Below are 21,723 nucleotides of genomic sequence, written 5' to 3' on the forward strand. Positions count from 1 at the left end.
CTGGTATCCGGAACGGACGGGACCGACCTGGTGCCGGTTCATCAACAATTCCAGATAACCGAACGCTATAGTAAAAGAGCAACAAACCCTGTTGCTTAACAGCTTCAAAATAATCGGCACAAGTTGCAAGCATCTCTGTAGCTTAGCAACAGCTTCAGCTACACACTTGCACAGCAACAAATGGAGTTTAAAAAGGTAATAAAAGTTAACGGAACCGACTCCTGAATTTTGCCGGTGGAGCGCGCGTTCGGGTTATTTTGGGGCTGGTTAATCGAAAGTTTTCTGTAAAATGTTTCTATTGTCACTTCCTAATGTATCAGAATGAAATTTCAAATATACATCAACAAAAATTATTTTTCAAAATTTATACCAATCTGCGGAATTTAGAAACTTACCAGGCAATAGCCTAATTTTTAACGTTTGTGAATCCTCCTTCAATCCAGGTAGGGTTACTTTAAGAGTGAAGTTCTATAAAGAAATAATTCAACAATAAGTTGTTCATATGCATAAATCTTAATATTTCCATCCTGAAATTTAACAAAATTATTCAATGCAACAAAAGCAGTATGAAAATTGACTTGCAACCATTCCATTTACTGAAGTACAATGGTCGTCAAAAGATTACTTGGTGAATAGGAATAAAAAAGTAAAATCTATGCAGAGCAAGAGTCGGCAGGAATCGTGGGCTGAGCGGTGAGTATAAAAGGCTCCAGAGACCAGGTAAGGCCTCGGTGCGGAGCGAGAGTCGGCGGGAATCGCGGGGAGTATAAAAGGCTCCAGAGACCAGGTAAGGCCTCGGTGCGGAGCGAGAGTCGGCGGGAATCGCGGGGAGTATAAAAGGCTCCAGAGACCAGGTAAGGCCTCGGTGCGGAGCGAGAGTCGGCGGGAATCGCGGGGAGTATAAAAGGCTCCAGAGACCAGGTAAGGCCTCGGTGCAGAGCGAGAGTCGGCGGGAATCGCGGGGAGTATAAAAGGCTCCAGAGACCAGGTAAGGCCTCGGTGCGGAGCGAGAGTCGGCGGGAATCGCGGGGAATATAAAAGGCTCCAGAGACCAGGTAAGGCCTCGGTGCGGAGCGAGAGTCGGCGGGAATCGCGGGGAGTATAAAAGGCTCCAGAGACCAGGTAAGGCCTACCAATCTCCAATCTCAGAACTCAGAGGGAAGGGGAGAAGTAAAAAGAAATCGAAGTGTGACGTCACCAGAAAGCAGGTAAGTGATTGGCTAGTGAGTATTTCTCTCTTTTTAAACCTTAACTCTGTGGTTTATAGTTTCTAAAGTCTGTGGTGTAGCGGGGACTGTTTATAAACCAGGGCCTTTAAATATATCATTTGGCTGTAAGGTAACTTCAATTCTGTGGTTTATATTTTCTAGGGTCTCTGTGGTGTAGCGGGGACTTCTGCCATACAAGCGCCCTAGAGTATATTTTTAATTGGTGGTATTGAATTAATTTAAATTAATTAAAGGGTAAGTCATGTCAGGATAGCCTAGCCCCGTGTTATGCTCCACCTGCGCTATGTTGGAATTCAGGGACACTGCCGGTGTCCCTGACGACCATGTGTGCTGGAAACGTATCCAGCTGCAGCTTCTAGCAGACCGCATTGAGGCGCTGGAGCTGCGGATGGATGAGTTTTGGAGCATTCGCGATGCTGAGAGGGTCGTGGATAACACGTTTAGTGAGTTGGTCACACCGCAGGTAAGGGCTGCACAGGCAGAAGGGAAATGGATGACCATCAGGCGGAGCAGTAAAAGCAGGCAGGGAGTGCAGGGGACCCCTGTGGCCATTCCCCTCTCAAACAGGTATACCGATTTGGATACTGTTCAGGGGGATGACTTACCAGGGGAAGGCAGCAGCAGCCAACTTCCTGGCACCGGGGGTGCTTCTGCTGCTCGGGAAGGGAGGAAAAAGAGTGGGAGAGCAATAGTGGTAGGGGATTCTATTGTAAGGGGAACAGATAGGCGTTTCTGTGGCCGTAGACGTGACTCCAGGATGGTTTGTTGCCTCCCTGGTGCCAGGGTCAAGGATGTCACTGAACGGCTGCAGGGCATTCTGAAGGGGGAGGGTGAACAGTCAGAGGTCGTGGTTCACATTGGGACCAACGACATGGGTAGGAAGAGGGATGAGGTCCTGCAGCAAGAATTTAGGGAGCTAGGTAGCAGATTAAAAAGCAGGACCTCAAAGGTTGTAATCTCTGGATTACTCCCGGTGCCACGTGCTAGTGAGTAGAGGAATAGGAGGATAGAGCAGATGAATGCGTGGCTAAAGAGTTGGTGCAGGAGGGAGGGCTTTAGTTTCCTGGATCACTGGGTCTGCTTCTGGGGAAGGTGGGACTTGTACAAGTCGGACAGGTTGCACCTGAACCAGAACGGGACAAATATCCTTGCGGGGAGGTTTGCTAGCACTGTTGGGGGGGGGGGGGGGGGGGGGGGCGGGGGGGGTTTATACTAACTTGGCAGGGGGATGGGATACAGGGTGGAGCTATAATAGGGGGTGATGTACAGCCAAATATAGAGGAAAAAACAAGTCAGCTTGGAAGGCAGAGCAAATATGTAACGGCACAAGGGAGTAGGGCAAGGCTGGATGGCATTTATTTTAATGCAAGGAGTCTTGCGAATAAGGTGGATGAACTGAAGGTGTTGATGAACACATGGGAGTATGATATTGTTGCCATCACGGAGACATGGTTGAGGGAGGGGCAAGACTGGCAGCTCAATATTCCGGGGTATAGAATCTTCAGGCGAGACAGAAGGGGGGGGGGGGGGTAAAAGAGGAGGGGATGTCGCAATATTAATTAAGGAGTCAATTACTGCTGTAAGGAGGGATGATATATTAACAGGTTCCTCTAATGAGGCCATATGGGTAGAACTTAAAAACAAAGAGGTGGCAAGCACTTTGCTGGGAGTGTACTGTAGGCCCCCAAACAGTCAGGGGGAGATAGAGGAACAGATATGTAGGCAAATCTCAGAGAAATGTGCAAATAATAGGGTAATAATAGTGGGGGATTTCAACTTCCCCAATATTAACTGGGATAGTCAGAGTGTGAAAGGCTTAGAGGGTGCAGAATTCTTAAAGTGCATCCAGGAGAGCTTTTTGAGCCAACATGTAGAAAGTCCTACAAGAGAGGGGGCAGTACTGGACCTAATTCTGGGGAATGTAGCCGGGCAAGTGGTGGAAGTATCAGTAGGAGAGCATTTTGGCGACAGTGACCATAATTCGGTGAGATTTAAGGTGGTCATGGAAAAAGACAAAGACGGCCCGGAAATAAGGGTTCTAAATTGGGGGAAGGCCGATTTTAATATGATAAGGCAGGATCTGGCCAAAGTGGACTGGGAGCAGCTACTTGTAGGAAAATCCACATCGGAGCAATGGGAGTCTTTCAGAGAGGAAATTGAGAGAGTACAATGGCAACATGTTCCCGTAAAAGGTCAAGGGTGGGACCAACAAGCCCAGGGAACCTTGGATGTCAAGGGATATACGGGAATGGATTAGGAAAAAAAGGGGGGCTTTTGGCAGGTACAAAGGACTAAAGACTGAGGAAGCCCTAGAGTATAAAAAGTGCAGGGGGATACTTAAAAAAGAAATTAGGAGAGCGAGGAGGGGCCATGAAATAACACCGGCGAGCAAAATAAAGGAAAATCCTAAGGTGTTTTATAAGTATATTAAGGGCAAGAGGATAACTAGGGAAAGAGTAGGGCCCATTAGGGACCAAAGTGGCAATGTGTGTGGAGCCAGAAGATGTAGGTGGGGTTTTAAATGAATTTTTTGCATCTGTGTTCACTATGGAGAAGGATGATGTAAACATAGAAATCGGGCAGGGGGACTGTAATATACTTGAACATATTACCATCGAGAGGGAGGAGGTACTAGCGGTTTTAGCAGGCTTAAAAGTGGATAAATCCCCAGGCCCGGACGAGATGTATCCCAGGCTGCTGTGTGAGGCAAAGGAGGAGATTGCAGGGGCTCTGACACAAATTTTCAGAACCTCCCTGGCCACAGGGGATGTGCCAGAGGACTGGCGAACAGCTAACGTAGTACCATTATTCAAGAAGGGTAGTAGGGATAAACCAGGGAATTACAGGCCAGTGAGCCTAACATCAGTGGTAGGGAAATTATTGGAAAAAATTCTGAGGGACAGAATTAGTCTCCACTTGGAGAGGCAAGGATTAATCAGGGATAGTCAGCATGGCTTTGTCAAGGGAAGATCATGTCTGACCAATTTGATTGAATTTTTCGAGGGGGTGACTAGGTGTGTGGATGAGGGTAGTGCAGTGGATGTGGTATACATGGATTTCAGTAAGGCTTTCGATAAAGTCCTGCATAGGAGACTGGTCAAGAAGGTAAGAGCCCATGGGATCCAGGGTGCCTTGGCACATTGGATCCAAAACTGGCTTAGTGGCAGAAGGCAGAGGGTGATGGTCGACGGTTGTTTTTGTGACTGGAAGCCTGTGTCCAGTGGGGTACCGCAGGGATCAGTGCTAGGTCCCTTGCTGTTTGTGGTCTACATTAATGATTTGGATGTGAATGTAAAAGGTATGATCAGTAAGTTCGCAGATGACACGAAAATTGGTGGGGTGGTAAATAGCGAGGAGGGTAGTCTCAATCTGCAGGATGATATAGATGGGTTGGTCAGATGGGCGGAACAGTGGCAAATGGAATTTAACCCTGAAAAGTGTGAGGTGATGCATTTTGGAGGGACTAACAAGGCAAGGGAATACACAATGAATGGTAAGACCCTAGGAAAGACAGAGGATCAGAGGGACCTTGGTGTGCATGTACATAGATCCCTGAAGGCAGCAGAACAGGTGGATAAGGTGGTTAAAAAGGCATATGGGATACTTATATTCTATGCCTCGGCTAATGAAGGCAAGAGCAGGGAGGTTATGATGGAGCTGTACAAAACGCTGGTTAGGCCATAGCTGGAATACTGTGTGCAGTTCTGGTCGCCACACTATAGGACGGATGTGATTGCTTTGGAGAGGGTGCAGAGGAGATTCACCAGGATGTTACCTGGGCTGGAGCGCTTCAGCTATGAAGAAAGACTGGACAGACTGGGGTTTTCCTTGGAGCAGAGAAGGCTGAGGGGGGACCTGATTGAGGTGTACAAAATTATGAGGGGCATAGATAGGGTAGATAGAAAGGAACTTTTTCCCTTAGTATAGGGGTCAATTAACAAAGGGGCATAGATTCAAGGTAAGGGGCAGGAGGTTTAGAGGGGATTTGAGGAAGAACTTTTTCACCCAGAGGGTGGTTGGAATCTGGAACTCACTGCCTGAAAGGGTGGTAGAGGCAGGAACCCTCACAACATTCAAGAAGCATTTGGATGAGCATTTGAAATGCCATAGCATACAAGGCTACGGACCAAATGCTGGAAAATGGGATTAGATTAGACAGGGCTTGACGGCCGGCGTGGACGCGATGGGCCGAAGGGCCTCTTTCTGTGCTGTATAACTCTATGACTCTATGAACAATAGACCAAGATATTGGCACCTCGCAGCCAGCATTACATGTCAAGACAATCATACCCATCTGCGTGCAACAGGAAAAAAAGTTACTGGGTCGAACTGTAGAATGAAAATTGTACAGGCTTTAGAGGATTTATAATTAAACATACCTTGCCTTGGCAGTTGGTCACAGCACCCCTGACTGTTACACCTTTAATAATGAAACTTGTCCCTTTTGCCACAAAGGTTTCATAACGCAGCTCTAACCCACTGCAAAGTACATTTAAATTAGAAAGGGTTACATTCTATACAAGAACTATAAACCAAATCAAGGCGAAGAATGTTAATGCTAGGGAATGGAACAATTACAGTTTTAGTCACACAGTATCAACAACAAACATTCCTAGGTCAAGACACAGATTAAAGCAGTGCCTTGGAAGAGCACCACATTTTTCCTTATTCTACACCATGAGGGCATTTCCCAATTTATTAGGAACATAGGAACAGGAGTAAGCCGCTCGAGCCTGTTCTGCCATTCAATGAAATCATGGCTGATTTGTGACCTGACTCCATTTACCTGCTTTTGGCCCATATTCCTTAATACCTTTGGTAAACAAAAATCCATCAATCTCAGATTTAAAATTAACAATTGACCCAGCATCAACTACCATTTATGGAAGAGCATTCCAAACTTCTACCACCCTTTGCGCGTAGAAGTGTTTCCTAGCTTCACTCCTGAAAGGCCTGTCTCTAATTTTCAGGCTATGTCCTAGTCCTAAATGCCTCAACCAGCAGAAATAGTTTCTCTCTATCTACCCCATCAGTTCCCCTTATTGAAAACTTTGAACAAATCCCCCCCCTTAACCTTCTAAATTCCAGGGAATACAACCTGTGTTTGTGTAATCCTGCCTCGTAATTTAACCCATGGAGTCCAGGTATCATTCTGGTAAATACAAAGGGGTGTAAGTTATGTTACAACTGCACAGAGCTCTGGTTAGAATCATAGAATATTACAGCACAGAAGGAGGCCATTCAGCCCATCATGCCTTCGCCAGCTCTTTCGAAGGGCAATCCAGTTACTCCCACTCTCCGGCTCTTTCCCCATATCCCTGCAATTTTTTCTCCGTACATTCTGCCCTTATTTTCATATTTCTATTATAAATTCCTATATCCGCATTTATTTATTGCCTATGTTCATTTATGCTGTAATGACACCTCTCCCCAATGAAGTGGCTGCAGCACCTCCATTGACAGGAGAGTATAACTATAGCACAAGTAATTGTAAGCAGCTTCCATTATAAATGTGGACATGGGAGTGTATAATGGAAAAAATTGGCAGGAAGTGCACGTAGATGTAAGATTTTTAATATATTACTCACTGACCCCACCCAGAGTACTGCATTCAGTCTGGGTACCGCACCTCAGGAAGGATATATTGGCCTTGGAGGAGGTGCAGCACAGATTCAGCAGAATGATGCCAGGGCTAAAAGGGTTAAATTATGAGGACTGGTTGCTTGTATTCCCTTGAATATAGAAGATTAAGGGGTGATCTAATTGAAGTGTTTAAGATAATTAAAGGATTTGATAGGGTAGATAGAGAGAGAAACTATTTCCTCTGATGTGAGCGCCCAGGCCACGAGGGCATAACATTAAAATTAGAGTTAGGCTATTCAAGGGTGATGTCAGAAATCACTTCTTCACCAAAAGGGTAGTGAAAATCTGGAATACTCTCCCCCAAAAAACTGTTGAGGCTAGATCAATTGAAAATGTCAAAACTGCGATTGATAGTGATTGATCATCGACCTGAAACATTAACTGTGTTTCTCTCCACAGGTGCTGCCTAACCTGCTGAGTATTATAGCATTTTCGGTTTTCATTTCAGATTTCCAGTATCTGCAGTATTTTGCTTTTGTGATTGATTTTTGTTAGGCAAGGATATTAAGGCTAATGGAACTAAGGCAGGTAGATGGAGTTAAGAGTGAGATTAGCCATGATTTAACTGAATGGCAGAACATGCTCGAGGGGCTAAATGGCCTACTCCTGTTCCTATGCTCTTGCTTTTCCTTATGAGAAGTTTCACTTGTGCAAGCCCATTTAATTGGCACATCACAATGCAAGGCATACTTCTCCCATTCTGCCACTGTTCACCATGTCTGTTTTTTTCCCTGTAGGCTCATCACAATTGTAAAATGTATTAGGGCAGATATTCTGCTAACAACCCGGCAAACTGTCTTGTTTTTTCACCACACAGCTTTTTTTTAAAAAAAGGTTTGAAACTCACGTTCCAGTGGCACAGGAATCTATATGATGCTTCAAAGCTTTCTATGCCAAGTTATTTAGTGATCTTTAGCTTTCAATAGACAGCAATCAAGGAGGATTTTTTGAGCTGATTTATAATTAAACCACCTAGGCAACACTTTATCAGCCATCTTACTTTCACGTTTCTTTTTCCTATCCTGGGTTTCAAGTCTTTCTCAATCCATCAAGATGTCTGCTTTTCTTTTCAGAATTGTAGAAGCCAGAGATTCAGAAATGCCATGCTTCCGCGCAAGCTGCTTTTTAATCCTCAATTCCTTCAAACCGTTAAAAACATCCACTTGCTTGCGCAGCGACAAGTCATGACACTTTTTTTTTAATATTCGGCCAACTAGAAATTTTCCATTCCTCCCTCAAACACACGGTACGAACAACAGGTCCTTGGGCATGCTGGCCACTGAACCCAATCAGATTGAAAGGTGAAAGGCTCCATTTTCAAAGGTGGAAAGTCTCATTAAAGCAGAATTTCTGCGTATCACACTTGCATACAAGCAGGAATTGCAATATATGAAAGTGGAATAAAATGAACTTTTCACAATTGGAAGTAGGAGGGAAAAAAACACAGGACTTCAGAAATGGTTGCGTTAAAACAGGACTTGTAATTAAGTGAGTTGCAAATAAATGGGTGCAACTGTATAGCAAGGCTAAATGCAAAGTAAGAGCTTATACTACTTTGCCTGGAAAATGTTAAAACAGCACCCACCTGTGGTTTTTCTAACTGAACTTGCCAAGTAGGGATAGTTTTGTTGTGGCCTACAGGGAACTGGATACAGACTGCACAAACCCATTCTACAAAAGACCCCAACAGCTAGGAAACAGAATCTTTAGATTGGAACTCAGGTCTCAAATGTGAAAGTGACTGACAGGGGAATGAACTAGCTGGAGAACGAATTAATTATTATTGTGGGGATAAGATGATCAACTATAAATTTAGTGCACTTCAATATATGCTACATTTTAAATTCTTTAGCAGATATACAAAGACCAGAAATGTAACCAAACTTGTACAATATTTGACTTAACAGTGTGCAACACCAAAATGAAGGTTAAACATTTAATAAAGATTGTATAAATTTTGTACTACTTGGGGGCGAGGAGAAGCAGAAGAAAAATTGAGAATCATAAAAATGACATCAAATGTCCATTTGTAATACATTGCAAACTGATATTCGCAATACCTTGCCTCCACAAATGGCTTGATAACAGAAGATGGTTGTGTAGAATGCCCAAATTCATCTTGCAAGTCTAAAGGAATATTGAAAGGTACTCCCATGCGAAATGGAGGATCCAGTAATCCAACTGTAAATTTATCAGGTTTACCCTCTTAACAAAAAAGATATAAATAGATTAATCTCAACTTCAATATGTTAGGCATAGACTTTAGAAACGTTGATAAACTTAACTATCAGAAAACAGAAAATCCCCAAGTCTGCATGCCTCAACGTGACTAAATAAGATTTGGATAACTGAAGCTAATTTAAACAATCCTGATCAACAGTGTAAATACATTAACATGCAAGTACAGAAGCCAAGGATACGGTAATGTAGTGGTTATGTTACTGGATTAGTAATCCAAAAGTCTTGACTAATAATTCGGAGAACACGAGTTCAAATCCCACCACATTCTCAGTTTGAGAATTTTAATTCAGTTTAAAATAAAAATTTGGAAATAAACAACTGGTATCAGTAAAAGTGGCTGTGAAACTGTTGGATTGTCATAAAAACCCAACTGGTTCACTAATGTCCTTTAGGGAAGGAAACCTGCAGCCTTTACCTGGTCTGGCATATATGTGACTACAGCCCCATGGCAATGTGGTTGACTCTTAACTGCTCTCCAATGTGACCTAGCAAGCCACTCAGTTGCATCAAACTACCACCAAAAGTTCAAACAGAAGCCCCCACCCACTTCTCAAGAGCAACTAGGGATGGGCAATAAATGCCGGCCTTGACGACATCCTAAGAATACATTTTTTTAAGTATTCTACATCCGCGATTTATATATTGCTTATTCTAGCAAATGTGTGAAATACCTTTTTGTACCACACAATTATTCAAGCCATTGTAGTTACTGAATAAAAAAATATTTCAAACTATTTTCAAACTATGTAACCTTATATAATTCAAGTCATTAAAAGAGCTAACCTACCATAATTGAAATAAGCTATAATCAATACTTAATAATTCTTTAATGACAAAGGGTCATCGACCTGAAACATTAACTCAGTTTCTCTCTCCACAGATGCTGCCTGACCTGAGTATTTCCAGCATTTTGTTTTTATTTTATCTTTAATATTTCAGTATTAGTCACATGTCCAGTTTAGTCAATCAACCAAATATGACGATGTTTGGTGATTCACATAATACTAATTCTTGTATTAACCAATTTAACACTACATTTTGACCTAAAATTATTAGCTGATATAAAATTAAATATAAACCAAAAAGATCAGGTAAACATTAGGAAGTTCCACCAAAATCAAGAATCACTCAGTCCAACCAACTACAATTTAAAAAAAAACTGCAAACATGAATATTGTACTTTAACATAGCTGGCTTGTCAGTTCCTATACTGCTGCCACGATCAGCCATTCAACTTCAAATACATGTTAGAAAAAGGAGAACGGTAAATGCACTAACAAATGCCTTTTGTAGTGTTGTGCATATCACTTCTTAAAAGACAGACAGACATTCTGGAGGTTCATTCACATTTAGAAAGGAGGAATCAAGAGTCGACTTTTAAATCACAAGTACGCATGGATAACCTAACAGACTAACATTCTACTTTATGAATTGCATTCCCATTATGTTCTCGATGCTATTAAAAACTCTGGTGAAAAAGTACTCAAGTGGGAACAAAGCACTAAACAACAAAAGACTTAATCAGCAACTACATAAGCCATAAGGATAGAAAGAGAAAAGCACAAGAGATGCTTTTCTGCAGTTGTGGCCAAGTGGAGGCCTTTTTTACTCTATAAAGCAGTCTGTTCTATACCTAACCAGAGTGCACTTGATGCTAATGCTGAAAGCCTGAAAAGGTCATTCCACTCCCAGTATAAACATCTTTAATTTTGAGCAGAACAAATTACCAAAACAAAAACATGAGGGGGGGAGGCAGCATGGTACAGAGAGAAGAAAAAAATAAGTTCCTGATAACACTTTTCTGATTTAGACGTATTTTCTATCTTTTTAAAAATAAAATTCGATCATACAACTGATTCTTTACCTGTGACAGTGAATTTGAAGATTCTGCTTGGAAGAGGCCTCCCTGCATACGTATCCGCATTACTTTCATTCAATACCACTTGCAGTTTTAATGTATAGATTCCAAGTTTATTAATATTTTCTGAAAAAAATTGAAATTTAACTATATCAAAGTGAAATTATGGGGATACGAAATTCAGTCTGCTCCTATAAGCGGAGTGGGTATCTTAGTTTTATGGGAGTTGACTCACAATGCCCTTTATCTGTACAATGGCATAATCCGGAGTGTAACAATAGTACAGGAAACTTTGTGTTATCCGGAGGCTAAATGTCCGGCAAGCTCGAGCCACCGGCAAAAATCAGGAGCCGTTTTGTTAGGTTTTTTTTCTTCTCGTGGCTTTTTTTTCCCCAACAGTCAGGCTCTGCAAAGTCTCTCTGAAGCTGTTGCTAAGCAACAGTGTTTGTTGCCAGATACGGAGCTGAATGCGTCAATATTAACGCTGGTTTGTCCGGCAGTTTTGAGGGAACGGCAACAGCTCGGTCCCGTCGGTGCCGGATAGCACAAAGTTTCCTGTACCTCCTTGTGGCCTGAACTAGATATTCACAACTTTTGAACATGTACCTCTTCAATTTCTCTGAAGGCAAACCAAGCAAACATTGAGATGAAGGCAGATATGAATCATTAAGCTGTTTAATTTCACAGTTAGGTGAACACATAGAACAGATTTTCTGACCTTAGTTAAATTAACTCACTTAGTTAAATCTGTAATTTTTATCAACAGCAACACAATATAAGGAACACATAATGCAAAATAAATACTAGCTCACATCAATGGATGATCTTACTTGATGTAAACAAGATGGATTTTAACGATCCACCAGCATTTCTAACCTATTCACCTCAGCGAAAGTGCTCATAATTTTCCCTTTAACAAACCTTACTACCCTTGAGGCCTTCCCTCAAGGCATGTCTCTCTTGTCTTTGCTCACAGACAAACAGGGATCAAAGGACTTTCCAAAATAATGATGGCTGCAAGGTGGTTTGGGATTACCTAGACAAGCTAACAAATGTCTTCTTGCATCTCTGGAAAACCTATTTCTATTTAGCATATTAGCCACCTTTTGTCTAGGTGCCTTGTTCTGTGGAAAAATGATCAAATATCCTGAAATGTGACATATAGTTTATCATTGAATATTTTCTTATGGAAAATCTCACCCATCTTTTTGAACCAATATGGCCATTTGCCGCCATGTTGACTGATGTGAGAAACTATTTCTTTGTCGCCTGTAGAAGCTGTAATACAAAACAAAAATATCACTTATTTTATGGATGTTAAAAAGTCATTATTACTGATGCTAGTGATACCATATCACAACATAGTTTCAGGTAATAAAGTTAGGTTATCTTTTAATATAACCATTGTTAGATGTAGACATATGAAAAATGTATTTAATTCATGCACATATTAGGTCAAGTCTATCAATCATTTGGAGATTGGGAATAAAAAGAGGCAGAAGAAATCATTGAGACACAGCCCTTTTAGGGCCTATGCTCACTTACAAGAGGAGCGGACCTAGCCTATTAGAGACAAAAACGGTAACCGGTATGTGGAGGCTGAAGACGTGGGTATGGTTCTTAATGAATATTTTGCATTTGTCTTCACAAAAGAGGGACGTTGCAGACATTGTAGTTAAGGAGGAGGAGTGTGAAATATTAGATGAGAGGGAACATTAAGGGGTTTAGCATCTTTGAAGGTACAGGAAACTCTATTTACTGGCACCTAAATAACCAGAAATCTCTTAACCGGCAAAATTCAGGAGTAGGTTCAGGTAAGTTTTACTTCATATTAGTGGCAGTTCCTGGATCTGTGGCTGTGTAACTGGGGCTCCTACACTTGTTGCTAAGCAACAGGGACGCTTAGTCTGTGGCCGGAGTTCCTGCACATGTTGCTAAGCAACAGGGAAGCCTGGATTTGTTGCTGTGTATGGAGCTCTCATACCTTTTAACTATACCTCTCTGTAATCCGGACTTTTTGATAAACCGGCACCACGCCGGTGACCAAGAGTTTCCTGTAGATAAGTCACCAGGCCCGGATGAAATGTATCCCAGGCTGTTAAGAGAAGCAAGGGAGCAAATAGCGGAGGCTCTGACCATCATTTTCCAATACTCTCCGACTACAGGCATGGTGGCGGAGGACTGCTAATGTTGTACAATTGTTTAAAAAGGGAGAAAGGGATAGATTGAGTAATTACAAGACAGTCAGTCTAATCACGGTGGTAGTCAAATTATTAGAAAAAATTCTGAGGGACAGTATAAATTGTCATTTATAAAGGCACAAATTAATCAAGGACAGTCAGCATGGATTTGTTATGGGGAGGTTGTGTCTGATGAACTTGATTGAATCTTCTGAGGAGGTAGGATGAGGGTAGCACGTTTGATGTAGTCTACATGGATTTTAGCAAAGCTTTTGACAAGATCCCACATTGCAGACTAGTCAAGAAAGTAAAAGGCCATGAGATTCACAGGAAAGTGGCAAATTGGATCCAAAATTGGCTTAGTGGCAGGAAACAAAGTGTAATGGTCAACAGGTGCTTTTGTGACTGGAAGGCCGTTTCCAGTGGGTTTCCACAGGGCTCAGTACTAGGTCCCTTGCTTTTTGTGGTATATCTCAATGATTTGGACTTAAATGTAGGGGGCACAATTAAGAAGTTTGTAGATGATACAAAAATTGGCCGTGTGGTTGATAGTGAACAAGAAAGCTGTAGACTGCAGGAAGATATCAATGGACTGATCAGGTGTGCAGAAAAGTGGCAAATGGAATTCAATCTGCAGAAGTGTTAGGTAATGCATTTGTGAATCTATATATATAAAGCAGCTCTTCTGTCTGTCTGTCTGTCCCGATGTCTGTCTGTGTTCTATACGTTTGAAAGTTACAGAGCGTACCGACGTGCGTGTCGCCTCAAAAGAAAGCTTGCGATTCCGGACCGGTCATAGGCGTATTTACGTTTCGGCCGCACAAAAATCCCGCCCGCGGTATCCGAAAAACGTTCAGCGTTCCGCTCATTAGCGACCGTGTGACGTCGAGGTCCACCAATCGGACGGCGGGTTCCTGGCGCGTGCCGTCCGACAGTTGAGTGTCGAGTGACTCGACGATTGACCAATCCTACGCTTCGGTGACCTGACCGGTCGACCAATCGGTGCGTGTGTGGGCGGGCCTTATCCTTCTGAACCGAGGTGAGTGGCCGCCATCTTGATTTTTCACAATTTTTTCCCCCACACTGTGTGTGTTAGGGAACTAAGGTAAATATTTTAATGATGTGTTAGGGAATTAAATAACAATTTATTTGTGTTTTAAATTGTCTTTAGCAACAGGAGGAACTGAAGTGATCCCCTAACCGCCGCCGTCCCCAAACCGGCGTTTTTAAAAATCAAAAACTTTCTCTCTCTCTCCCCTCTCCTTCTCCTCTTCCCTCTCTCTCTCTCTCTACTTCCCCCTCTCAGGTTTCACGGTGTCGGGCTGTAGCGCGGGCGGGCCGCCCGAAGTTTCCCGCTCGCTAACGGCCACCAGGCCGCCTCGCGCCGCCCGCACTGATTACAGCCGGGGGGGGGGGCCCGGAGAGCGCGTCTCTCGGCGGGGGGGGGGGCGGGGCTCGGAGAGCGCGTCTCTCGGCCGGGGGGGGGGGGGGGGGGGGCGGGGCTCGGAGAGCGCGTCTCTCGGCCGGGGGGGGCGGGGCTCGGAGAGAAGAGGCCGCCAGTTGCGAAGCCGCCTTGACGCCGGCACGCATGCGCACAGCCCGCCACTGCGTCTAGGCTTTTGGTCTGCAGGAATTAAAGATTAATCTGGACACTACTGTGAGCAAACTGGGGGGGGGGGGGGGGGGGGGGTGAAGAGAGAGCGACTTGGGGGGGGGGTGAAGAGAGAGCGACTGGGGGGGGGGGGAAGAGAGCGCGACTGGGGGGGGGGAAAGAGAGCGACTGGGGGGGGGAGAAAGAGAGCGACTGGGGGGGGGAGAAAGAGAGCGACTGGGGGGGGGAGAAAGAGAGCGACTGGGGGGGGGAGAAAGAGAGCGACTGGGGGGGGGGGGGAAGAGAGCGACTGGGGGGGGGGGGGAAAGAGAGCGACTGGGGGGGGAAGAGAGCGACTGGGGGGGGGAAGAGAGCGACTGGGGGGGGGAAGAGAGCGACTGGGGGGGGGAAGAGAGCGACTGGGGGGGGAGGGAAGAGAGCGACTGGGGGGGGGGGGGGGGGGGGAGAGGGAGCGACTGGGGGGGGGGGGGGGGGGAGAGGGAGCGACTGGGGGGGGGGGGAAGAGAGTGCGCGACTGGGGGGGGTGAAGAGAGAGCGACTGGGGGGGGAAGAGAGCGACTGGGGGGGGGGAGAGAGCGACTGGGGGGTGAAGAGAGAGCGACTGGGGGGGAAGAGAGAGCGACTGGGGGGGAAGAGAGAGCGACTGGGGGGAAGAGAGAGCGACTGGGGGGGAAGAGAGAGCGACTGGGGGGAAGAGAGAGCGACTGGGGGGGAAGAGAGAGCGACTGGGGGGGAAGAGAGAGCGACTGGGGGGGAAGAGAGAGCGACTGGGGGGGAAGAGAGAGCGACTGGGGAAAGAGAGCGACTGGGGGAAGAGAGAGCGACTGGGGGGAAGAGAGAGCGACTGGGGGGAAGAGAGAGCGACTGGGGGGGAAGAGAGAGCGACTGGGGGGGAAGAGAGAGCGACTGGGGGGGAAGAGAGAGCGACTGGGGGGGAAGAGAGAGCGACTGGGGGGGAAGAGAGAGCGACTGGGGGGGAAGAGAGAGCGACTGGGGGGGAAGAGAGAGCGACTGGGGGGGAAGAGAGAGCGACTGGGGGGGAAGAGAGAGCGACTGGGGGGGAAGAGAGAGCGACTGGGGGGGAAGAGAGAGCGACTGGGGGGGAAGAGAGAGCGACTGGGGGGGAAGAGAGAGCGACTGGGGGGGAAGAGAGAGCGACTGGGGGGGAAGAGAGAGCGACTGGGGGGAAGAGAGAGCGACTGGGGGGGAAGAGAGAGCGACTGGGGGGGAAGAGAGAGCGACTGGGGGGGGAAGAGAGAGCGACTGGGGGGGGAAGAGAGAGCGACTGGGGGGGAAGAGAGAGCGACTGGGGGGGAAGAGAGAGCGACTGGGGGGGAAGAGAGAGCGACTGGGGGGGGAAGAGAGAGCGACTGGGGGGGGAAGAGAGAGCGACTGGGGGGGAAGAGAGAGCGACTGGGGGGAAGAGAGAGCGACTGGGGGGAAGAGAGAGCGACTGGGGGGGAAGAGAGAGCGACTGGGGGGAAGAGAGAGCGACTGGGGGGGAAGAGAGAGCGACTGGGGGGGAAGAGAGAGCGACTGGGGGGAAGAGAGAGCGACTGGGGGGGAAGAGAGAGCGACTGGGGGGGAAGAGAGAGCGACTGGGGGGGAAGAGAGAGCGACTGGGGGGAAGAGAGAGCGACTGGGGGGAAGAGAGAGCGACTGGGGGGAAGAGAGAGCGACTGGGGGGGAAGAGAGAGCGACTGGGGGGGAAGAGAGAGCGACTGGGGGAAGAGAGAGCGACTGGGGGGGAAGAGAGAGCGACTGGGGGGAAGAGAGAGCGACTGGGGGGGAAGAGAGAGCGACTGGGGGGGAAGAGAGAGCGACTGGGGGGGAAGAGAGAGCGACTGGGGGGGAAGAGAGAGCGACTGGGGGGAAGAGAGAGCGACTGGGGGGGAAGAGAGAGCGACTGGGGGGGAAGAGAGAGCGACTGGGGGGGAAGAGAGAGCGACTGGGGGGAAGAGAGAGCGACTGGGGGGGAAGAGAGAGCGACTGGGGGGGAAGAGAGAGCGACTGGGGGGAAGAGAGAGCGACTGGGGGGGAAGAGAGAGCGACTGGGGGGAAGAGAGAGCGACTGGGGGGAAGAGAGAGCGACTGGGGGGGAAGAGAGAGCGACTGGGGGGGAAGAGAGAGCGACTGGGGGGGAAGAGAGAGCGACTGGGGGGGAAGAGAGAGCGACTGGGGGGGAAGAGAGAGCGACTGGGGGGGAAGAGAGAGCGACTGGGGGGGAAGAGAGAGCGACTGGGGGGGAAGAGAGAGCGACTGGGGGGGAAGAGAGAGCGACTGGGGGGGAAGAGAGAGCGACTGGGGGGGAAGAGAGAGCGACTGGGGGGGAAGAGAGAGCGACTGGGGGGAAGAGAGAGCGACTGGGGGGGAAGAGAGAGCGACTGGGGGGGAAGAGAGAGCGACTGGGGGGGAAGAGAGAGCGACTGGGGGGGAAGAGAGAGCGACTGGGGGGGAAGAGAGAGCGACTGGGGGGGAAGAGAGAGCGACTGGGGGGGAAGAGAGAGCGACTGGGGGGGAAGAGAGAGCGACTGGGGGGGAAGAGAGAGCGACTGGGGGGGAAGAGAGAGCGACTGGGGGGAAGAGAGAGCGACTGGGGGGGAAGAGAGAGCGACTGGGGGGGAAGAGAGAGCGACTGGGGGGGAAGAGAGAGCGACTGGGGGGGGAAGAGAGAGCGACTGGGGGGGAAGAGAGAGCGACTGGGGGGGAAGAGAGAGCGACTGGGGGGGAAGAGAGAGCGACTGGGGGGGAAGAGAGAGCGACTGGGGGGGGAAGAGAGAGCGACTGGGGGGGGAAGAGAGAGCGACTGGGGGGGAAGAGAGAGCGACTGGGGGGGGAAGAGAGAGCGACTGGGGGGGAAGAGAGAGCGACTGGGGGGGGAAGAGAGAGCGACTGGGGGGGAGGGGGGAAGAGAGAGCGACTGGGGGGGAAGAGAGAGCGACTGGGGGGGAAGAGAGAGCGACTGGGGGGGAAGAGAGAGCGACTGGGGGGGAAGAGAGAGCGACTGGGGGGGAAGAGAGAGCGACTGGGGGGGAAGAGAGAGCGACTGGGGGGGAAGAGAGAGCGACTGGGGGGGAAGAGAGAGCGACTGGGGGGGAAGAGAGAGCGACTGGGGGGGAAGAGAGAGCGACTGGGGGGGAAGAGAGAGCGACTGGGGGGGAAGAGAGAGCGACTGGGGGGGAAGAGAGAGCGACTGGGGGGGAAGAGAGAGCGACTGGGGGGGAAGAGAGAGCGACTGGGGGGGAAGAGAGAGCGACTGGGGGGGAAGAGAGAGCGACTGGGGGGGAAGAGAGAGCGACTGGGGGGGAAGAGAGAGCGACTGGGGGGGAAGAGAGAGCGACTGGGGGGGAAGAGAGAGCGACTGGGGGGGAAGAGAGAGCGACTGGGGGGGAAGAGAGAGCGACTGGGGGGGAAGAGAGAGCGACTGGGGGGGAAGAGAGAGCGACTGGGGGGGAAGAGAGAGCGACTGGGGGGGAAGAGAGAGCGACTGGGGGGGAAGAGAGAGCGACTGGGGGGGAAGAGAGAGCGACTGGGGGGGAAGAGAGAGCGACTGGGGGGAAGAGAGCGACTGGGGGGGAAGAGAGAGCGACTGGGGGGGAAGAGAGAGCGACTGGGGGGGAAGAGAGAGCGACTGGGGGGGAAGAGAGAGCGACTGGGGGGGAAGAGAGAGCGACTGGGGGGGAAGAGAGAGCGACTGGGGGGGAAGAGAGAGCGACTGGGGGGGAAGAGAGAGCGACTGGGGGGGAAGAGAGAGCGACTGGGGGGGAAGAGAGAGCGACTGGGGGGGAAGAGAGAGCGACTGGGGGGGAAGAGAGAGCGACTGGGGGGGAAGAGAGAGCGACTGGGGGGGAAGAGAGAGCGACTGGGGGGGAAGAGAGAGCGACTGGGGGGGAAGAGAGAGCGACTGGGGGGGAAGAGAGAGCGACTGGGGGGGAAGAGAGAGCGACTGGGGGGGAAGAGAGAGCGACTGGGGGGGAAGAGAGAGCGACTGGGGGGGAAGAGAGAGCGACTGGGGGGGAAGAGAGAGCGACTGGGGGGGAAGAGAGAGCGACTGGGGGGGAAGAGAGAGCGACTGGGGGGGAAGAGAGAGCGACTGGGGGGGAAGAGAGAGCGACTGGGGGGGAAGAGAGAGCGACTGGGGGGGAAGAGAGAGCGACTGGGGGGGAAGAGAGAGCGACTGGGGGGGAAGAGAGAGCGACTGGGGGGGGAAGAGAGAGCGACTGGGGGGGAAGAGAGAGCGACTGGGGGGGAAGAGAGAGCGACTGGGGGGGAAGAGAGAGCGACTGGGGGGGAAGAGAGAGCGACTGGGGGGGAAGAGAGAGCGACTGGGGGGGAAGAGAGAGCGACTGGGGGGGAAGAGAGAGCGACTGGGGGGGAAGAGAGAGCGACTGGGGGGGAAGAGAGAGCGACTGGGGGGGAAGAGAGAGCGACTGGGGGGGAAGAGAGAGCGACTGGGGGGGAAGAGAGAGCGACTGGGGGGGGAAGAGAGAGCGACTGGGGGGGAAGAGAGAGCGACTGGGGGGGAAGAGAGAGCGACTGGGGGGGAAGAGAGAGCGACTGGGGGGGAAGAGAGAGCGACTGGGGGGGAAGAGAGAGCGACTGGGGGAAGAGAGAGCGACTGGGGGGGAAGAGAGAGCGACTGGGGGGGAAGAGAGAGCGACTGGGGGGGAAGAGAGAGCGACTGGGGGGGAAGAGAGAGCGACTGGGGGGGAAGAGAGAGCGACTGGGGGGGAAGAGAGAGCGACTGGGGGGGAAGAGAGAGCGACTGGGGGGGAAGAGAGAGCGACTGGGGGGGAAGAGAGAGCGACTGGGGGGGAAGAGAGAGCGACTGGGGGGGAAGAGAGAGCGACTGGGGGGGAAGAGAGAGCGACTGGGGGGGAAGAGAGAGCGACTGGGGGGGAAGAGAGAGCGACTGGGGGGGAAGAGAGAGCGACTGGGGGGGAAGAGAGAGCGACTGGGGGGGAAGAGAGAGCGACTGGGGGGGAAGAGAGAGCGACTGGGGGGGAAGAGAGAGCGACTGGGGGGGAAGAGAGAGCGACTGGGGGGGAAGAGAGAGCGACTGGGGGGGAAGAGAGAGCGACTGGGGGGGAAGAGAGAGCGACTGGGGGGGAAGAGAGAGCGACTGGGGGGGAAGAGAGAGCGACTGGGGGGGAAGAGAGAGCGACTGGGGGGGAAGAGAGAGCGACTGGGGGGGAAGAGAGAGCGACTGGGGGGGAAGAGAGAGCGACTGGGGGGGAAGAGAGAGCGACTGGGGGGGAAGAGAGAGCGACTGGGGGGGAAGAGAGAGCGACTGGGGGGGAAGAGAGAGCGACTGGGGGGGAAGAGAGAGCGACTGGGGGGGAAGAGAGAGCGACTGGGGGGGAAGAGAGAGCGACTGGGGGGGAAGAGAGAGCGACTGGGGGGGAAGAGAGAGCGACTGGGGGGGAAGAGAGAGCGACTGGGGGGGAAGAGAGAGCGACTGGGGGGGAAGAGAGAGCGACTGGGGGGGAAGAGAGAGCGACTGGGGGGGAAGAGAGAGCGACTGGGGGGGAAGAGAGAGCGACTGGGGGGGAAGAGAGAGCGACTGGGGGGGAAGAGAGAGCGACTGGGGGGGAAGAGAGAGCGACTGGGGGGGAAGAGAGAGCGACTGGGGGGGAAGAGAGAGCGACTGGGGGGGAAGAGAGAGCGACTGGGGGGGAAGAGAGAGCGACTGGGGGGGAAGAGAGAGCGACTGGGGGGGAAGAGAGAGCGACTGGGGGGGAAGAGAGAGCGACTGGGGGGGAAGAGAGAGCGACTGGGGGGGAAGAGAGAGCGACTGGGGGGGAAGAGAGAGCGACTGGGGGGGAAGAGAGAGCGACTGGGGGGGAAGAGAGAGCGACTGGGGGGGAAGAGAGAGCGACTGGGGGGGAAGAGAGAGCGACTGGGGGGGAAGAGAGAGCGACTGGGGGGGAAGAGAGAGCGACTGGGGGGGAAGAGAGAGCGACTGGGGGGGAAGAGAGAGCGACTGGGGGGGAAGAGAGAGCGACTGGGGGGGAAGAGAGAGCGACTGGGGGGGAAGAGAGAGCGACTGGGGGGGAAGAGAGAGCGACTGGGGGGGAAGAGAGAGCGACTGGGGGGGAAGAGAGAGCGACTGGGGGGGAAGAGAGAGCGACTGGGGGGGAAGAGAGAGCGACTGGGGGGGAAGAGAGAGCGACTGGGGGGGAAGAGAGAGCGACTGGGGGGGAAGAGAGAGCGACTGGGGGGGAAGAGAGAGCGACTGGGGGGGAAGAGAGAGCGACTGGGGGGGAAGAGAGAGCGACTGGGGGGGAAGAGAGAGCGACTGGGGGGGAAGAGAGAGCGACTGGGGGGGAAGAGAGAGCGACTGGGGGGGAAGAGAGAGCGACTGGGGGGGAAGAGAGAGCGACTGGGGGAAGAGAGCGACTGGGGGGGAAGAGAGAGCGACTGGGGGGGAAGAGAGAGCGACTGGGGGGGAAGAGAGAGCGACTGGGGGGGAAGAGAGAGCGACTGGGGGGGAAGAGAGAGCGACTGGGGGGGAAGAGAGAGCGACTGGGGGGGAAGAGAGAGCGACTGGGGGGGAAGAGAGAGCGACTGGGGGGGAAGAGAGAGCGACTGGGGGGGAAGAGAGAGCGACTGGGGGGGAAGAGAGAGCGACTGGGGGGGAAGAGAGAGCGACTGGGGGGGAAGAGAGAGCGACTGGGGGGGAAGAGAGAGCGACTGGGGGGGAAGAGAGAGCGACTGGGGGGGAAGAGAGAGCGACTGGGGGGGAAGAGAGAGCGACTGGGGGGGAAGAGAGAGCGACTGGGGGGGAAGAGAGAGCGACTGGGGGGGAAGAGAGAGCGACTGGGGGGGAAGAGAGAGCGACTGGGGGGGAAGAGAGAGCGACTGGGGGGGAAGAGAGAGCGACTGGGGGGGAAGAGAGAGCGACTGGGGGGGAAGAGAGAGCGACTGGGGGGGAAGAGAGAGCGACTGGGGGGGAAGAGA

General features: G+C 50.8%; 1 protein-coding gene across 1 annotated transcript in view; it reads right to left on the reverse strand.

Annotated features, from left to right (window-relative positions):
* The window catches only part of smchd1 (structural maintenance of chromosomes flexible hinge domain containing 1), a 256,400-nt gene that overhangs the window by 166,308 nt on the left and 68,369 nt on the right, over positions 1-21,723 (reverse strand). Inside the window, exons 18-22 of the mRNA XM_085992795.1 lie at positions 12,172-12,249; positions 10,978-11,097; positions 8,933-9,077; positions 5,609-5,708; positions 396-468 (exon numbers count right to left, since the gene is read on the reverse strand). Of these exons, the coding sequence (XP_085848921.1) occupies positions 396-468; positions 5,609-5,708; positions 8,933-9,077; positions 10,978-11,097; positions 12,172-12,249 (516 nt within the window). The remainder of the gene's footprint in view (positions 1-395; positions 469-5,608; positions 5,709-8,932; positions 9,078-10,977; positions 11,098-12,171; positions 12,250-21,723) is intronic.

Source organism: Somniosus microcephalus, chromosome 7, assembly GCF_052327205.1.
Source record: "Somniosus microcephalus isolate GS21.2 chromosome 7, FLI_Smic_1.0, whole genome shotgun sequence".
In the NCBI taxonomy this organism is placed as follows: Eukaryota; Metazoa; Chordata; class Chondrichthyes; order Squaliformes; family Somniosidae; genus Somniosus; species Somniosus microcephalus.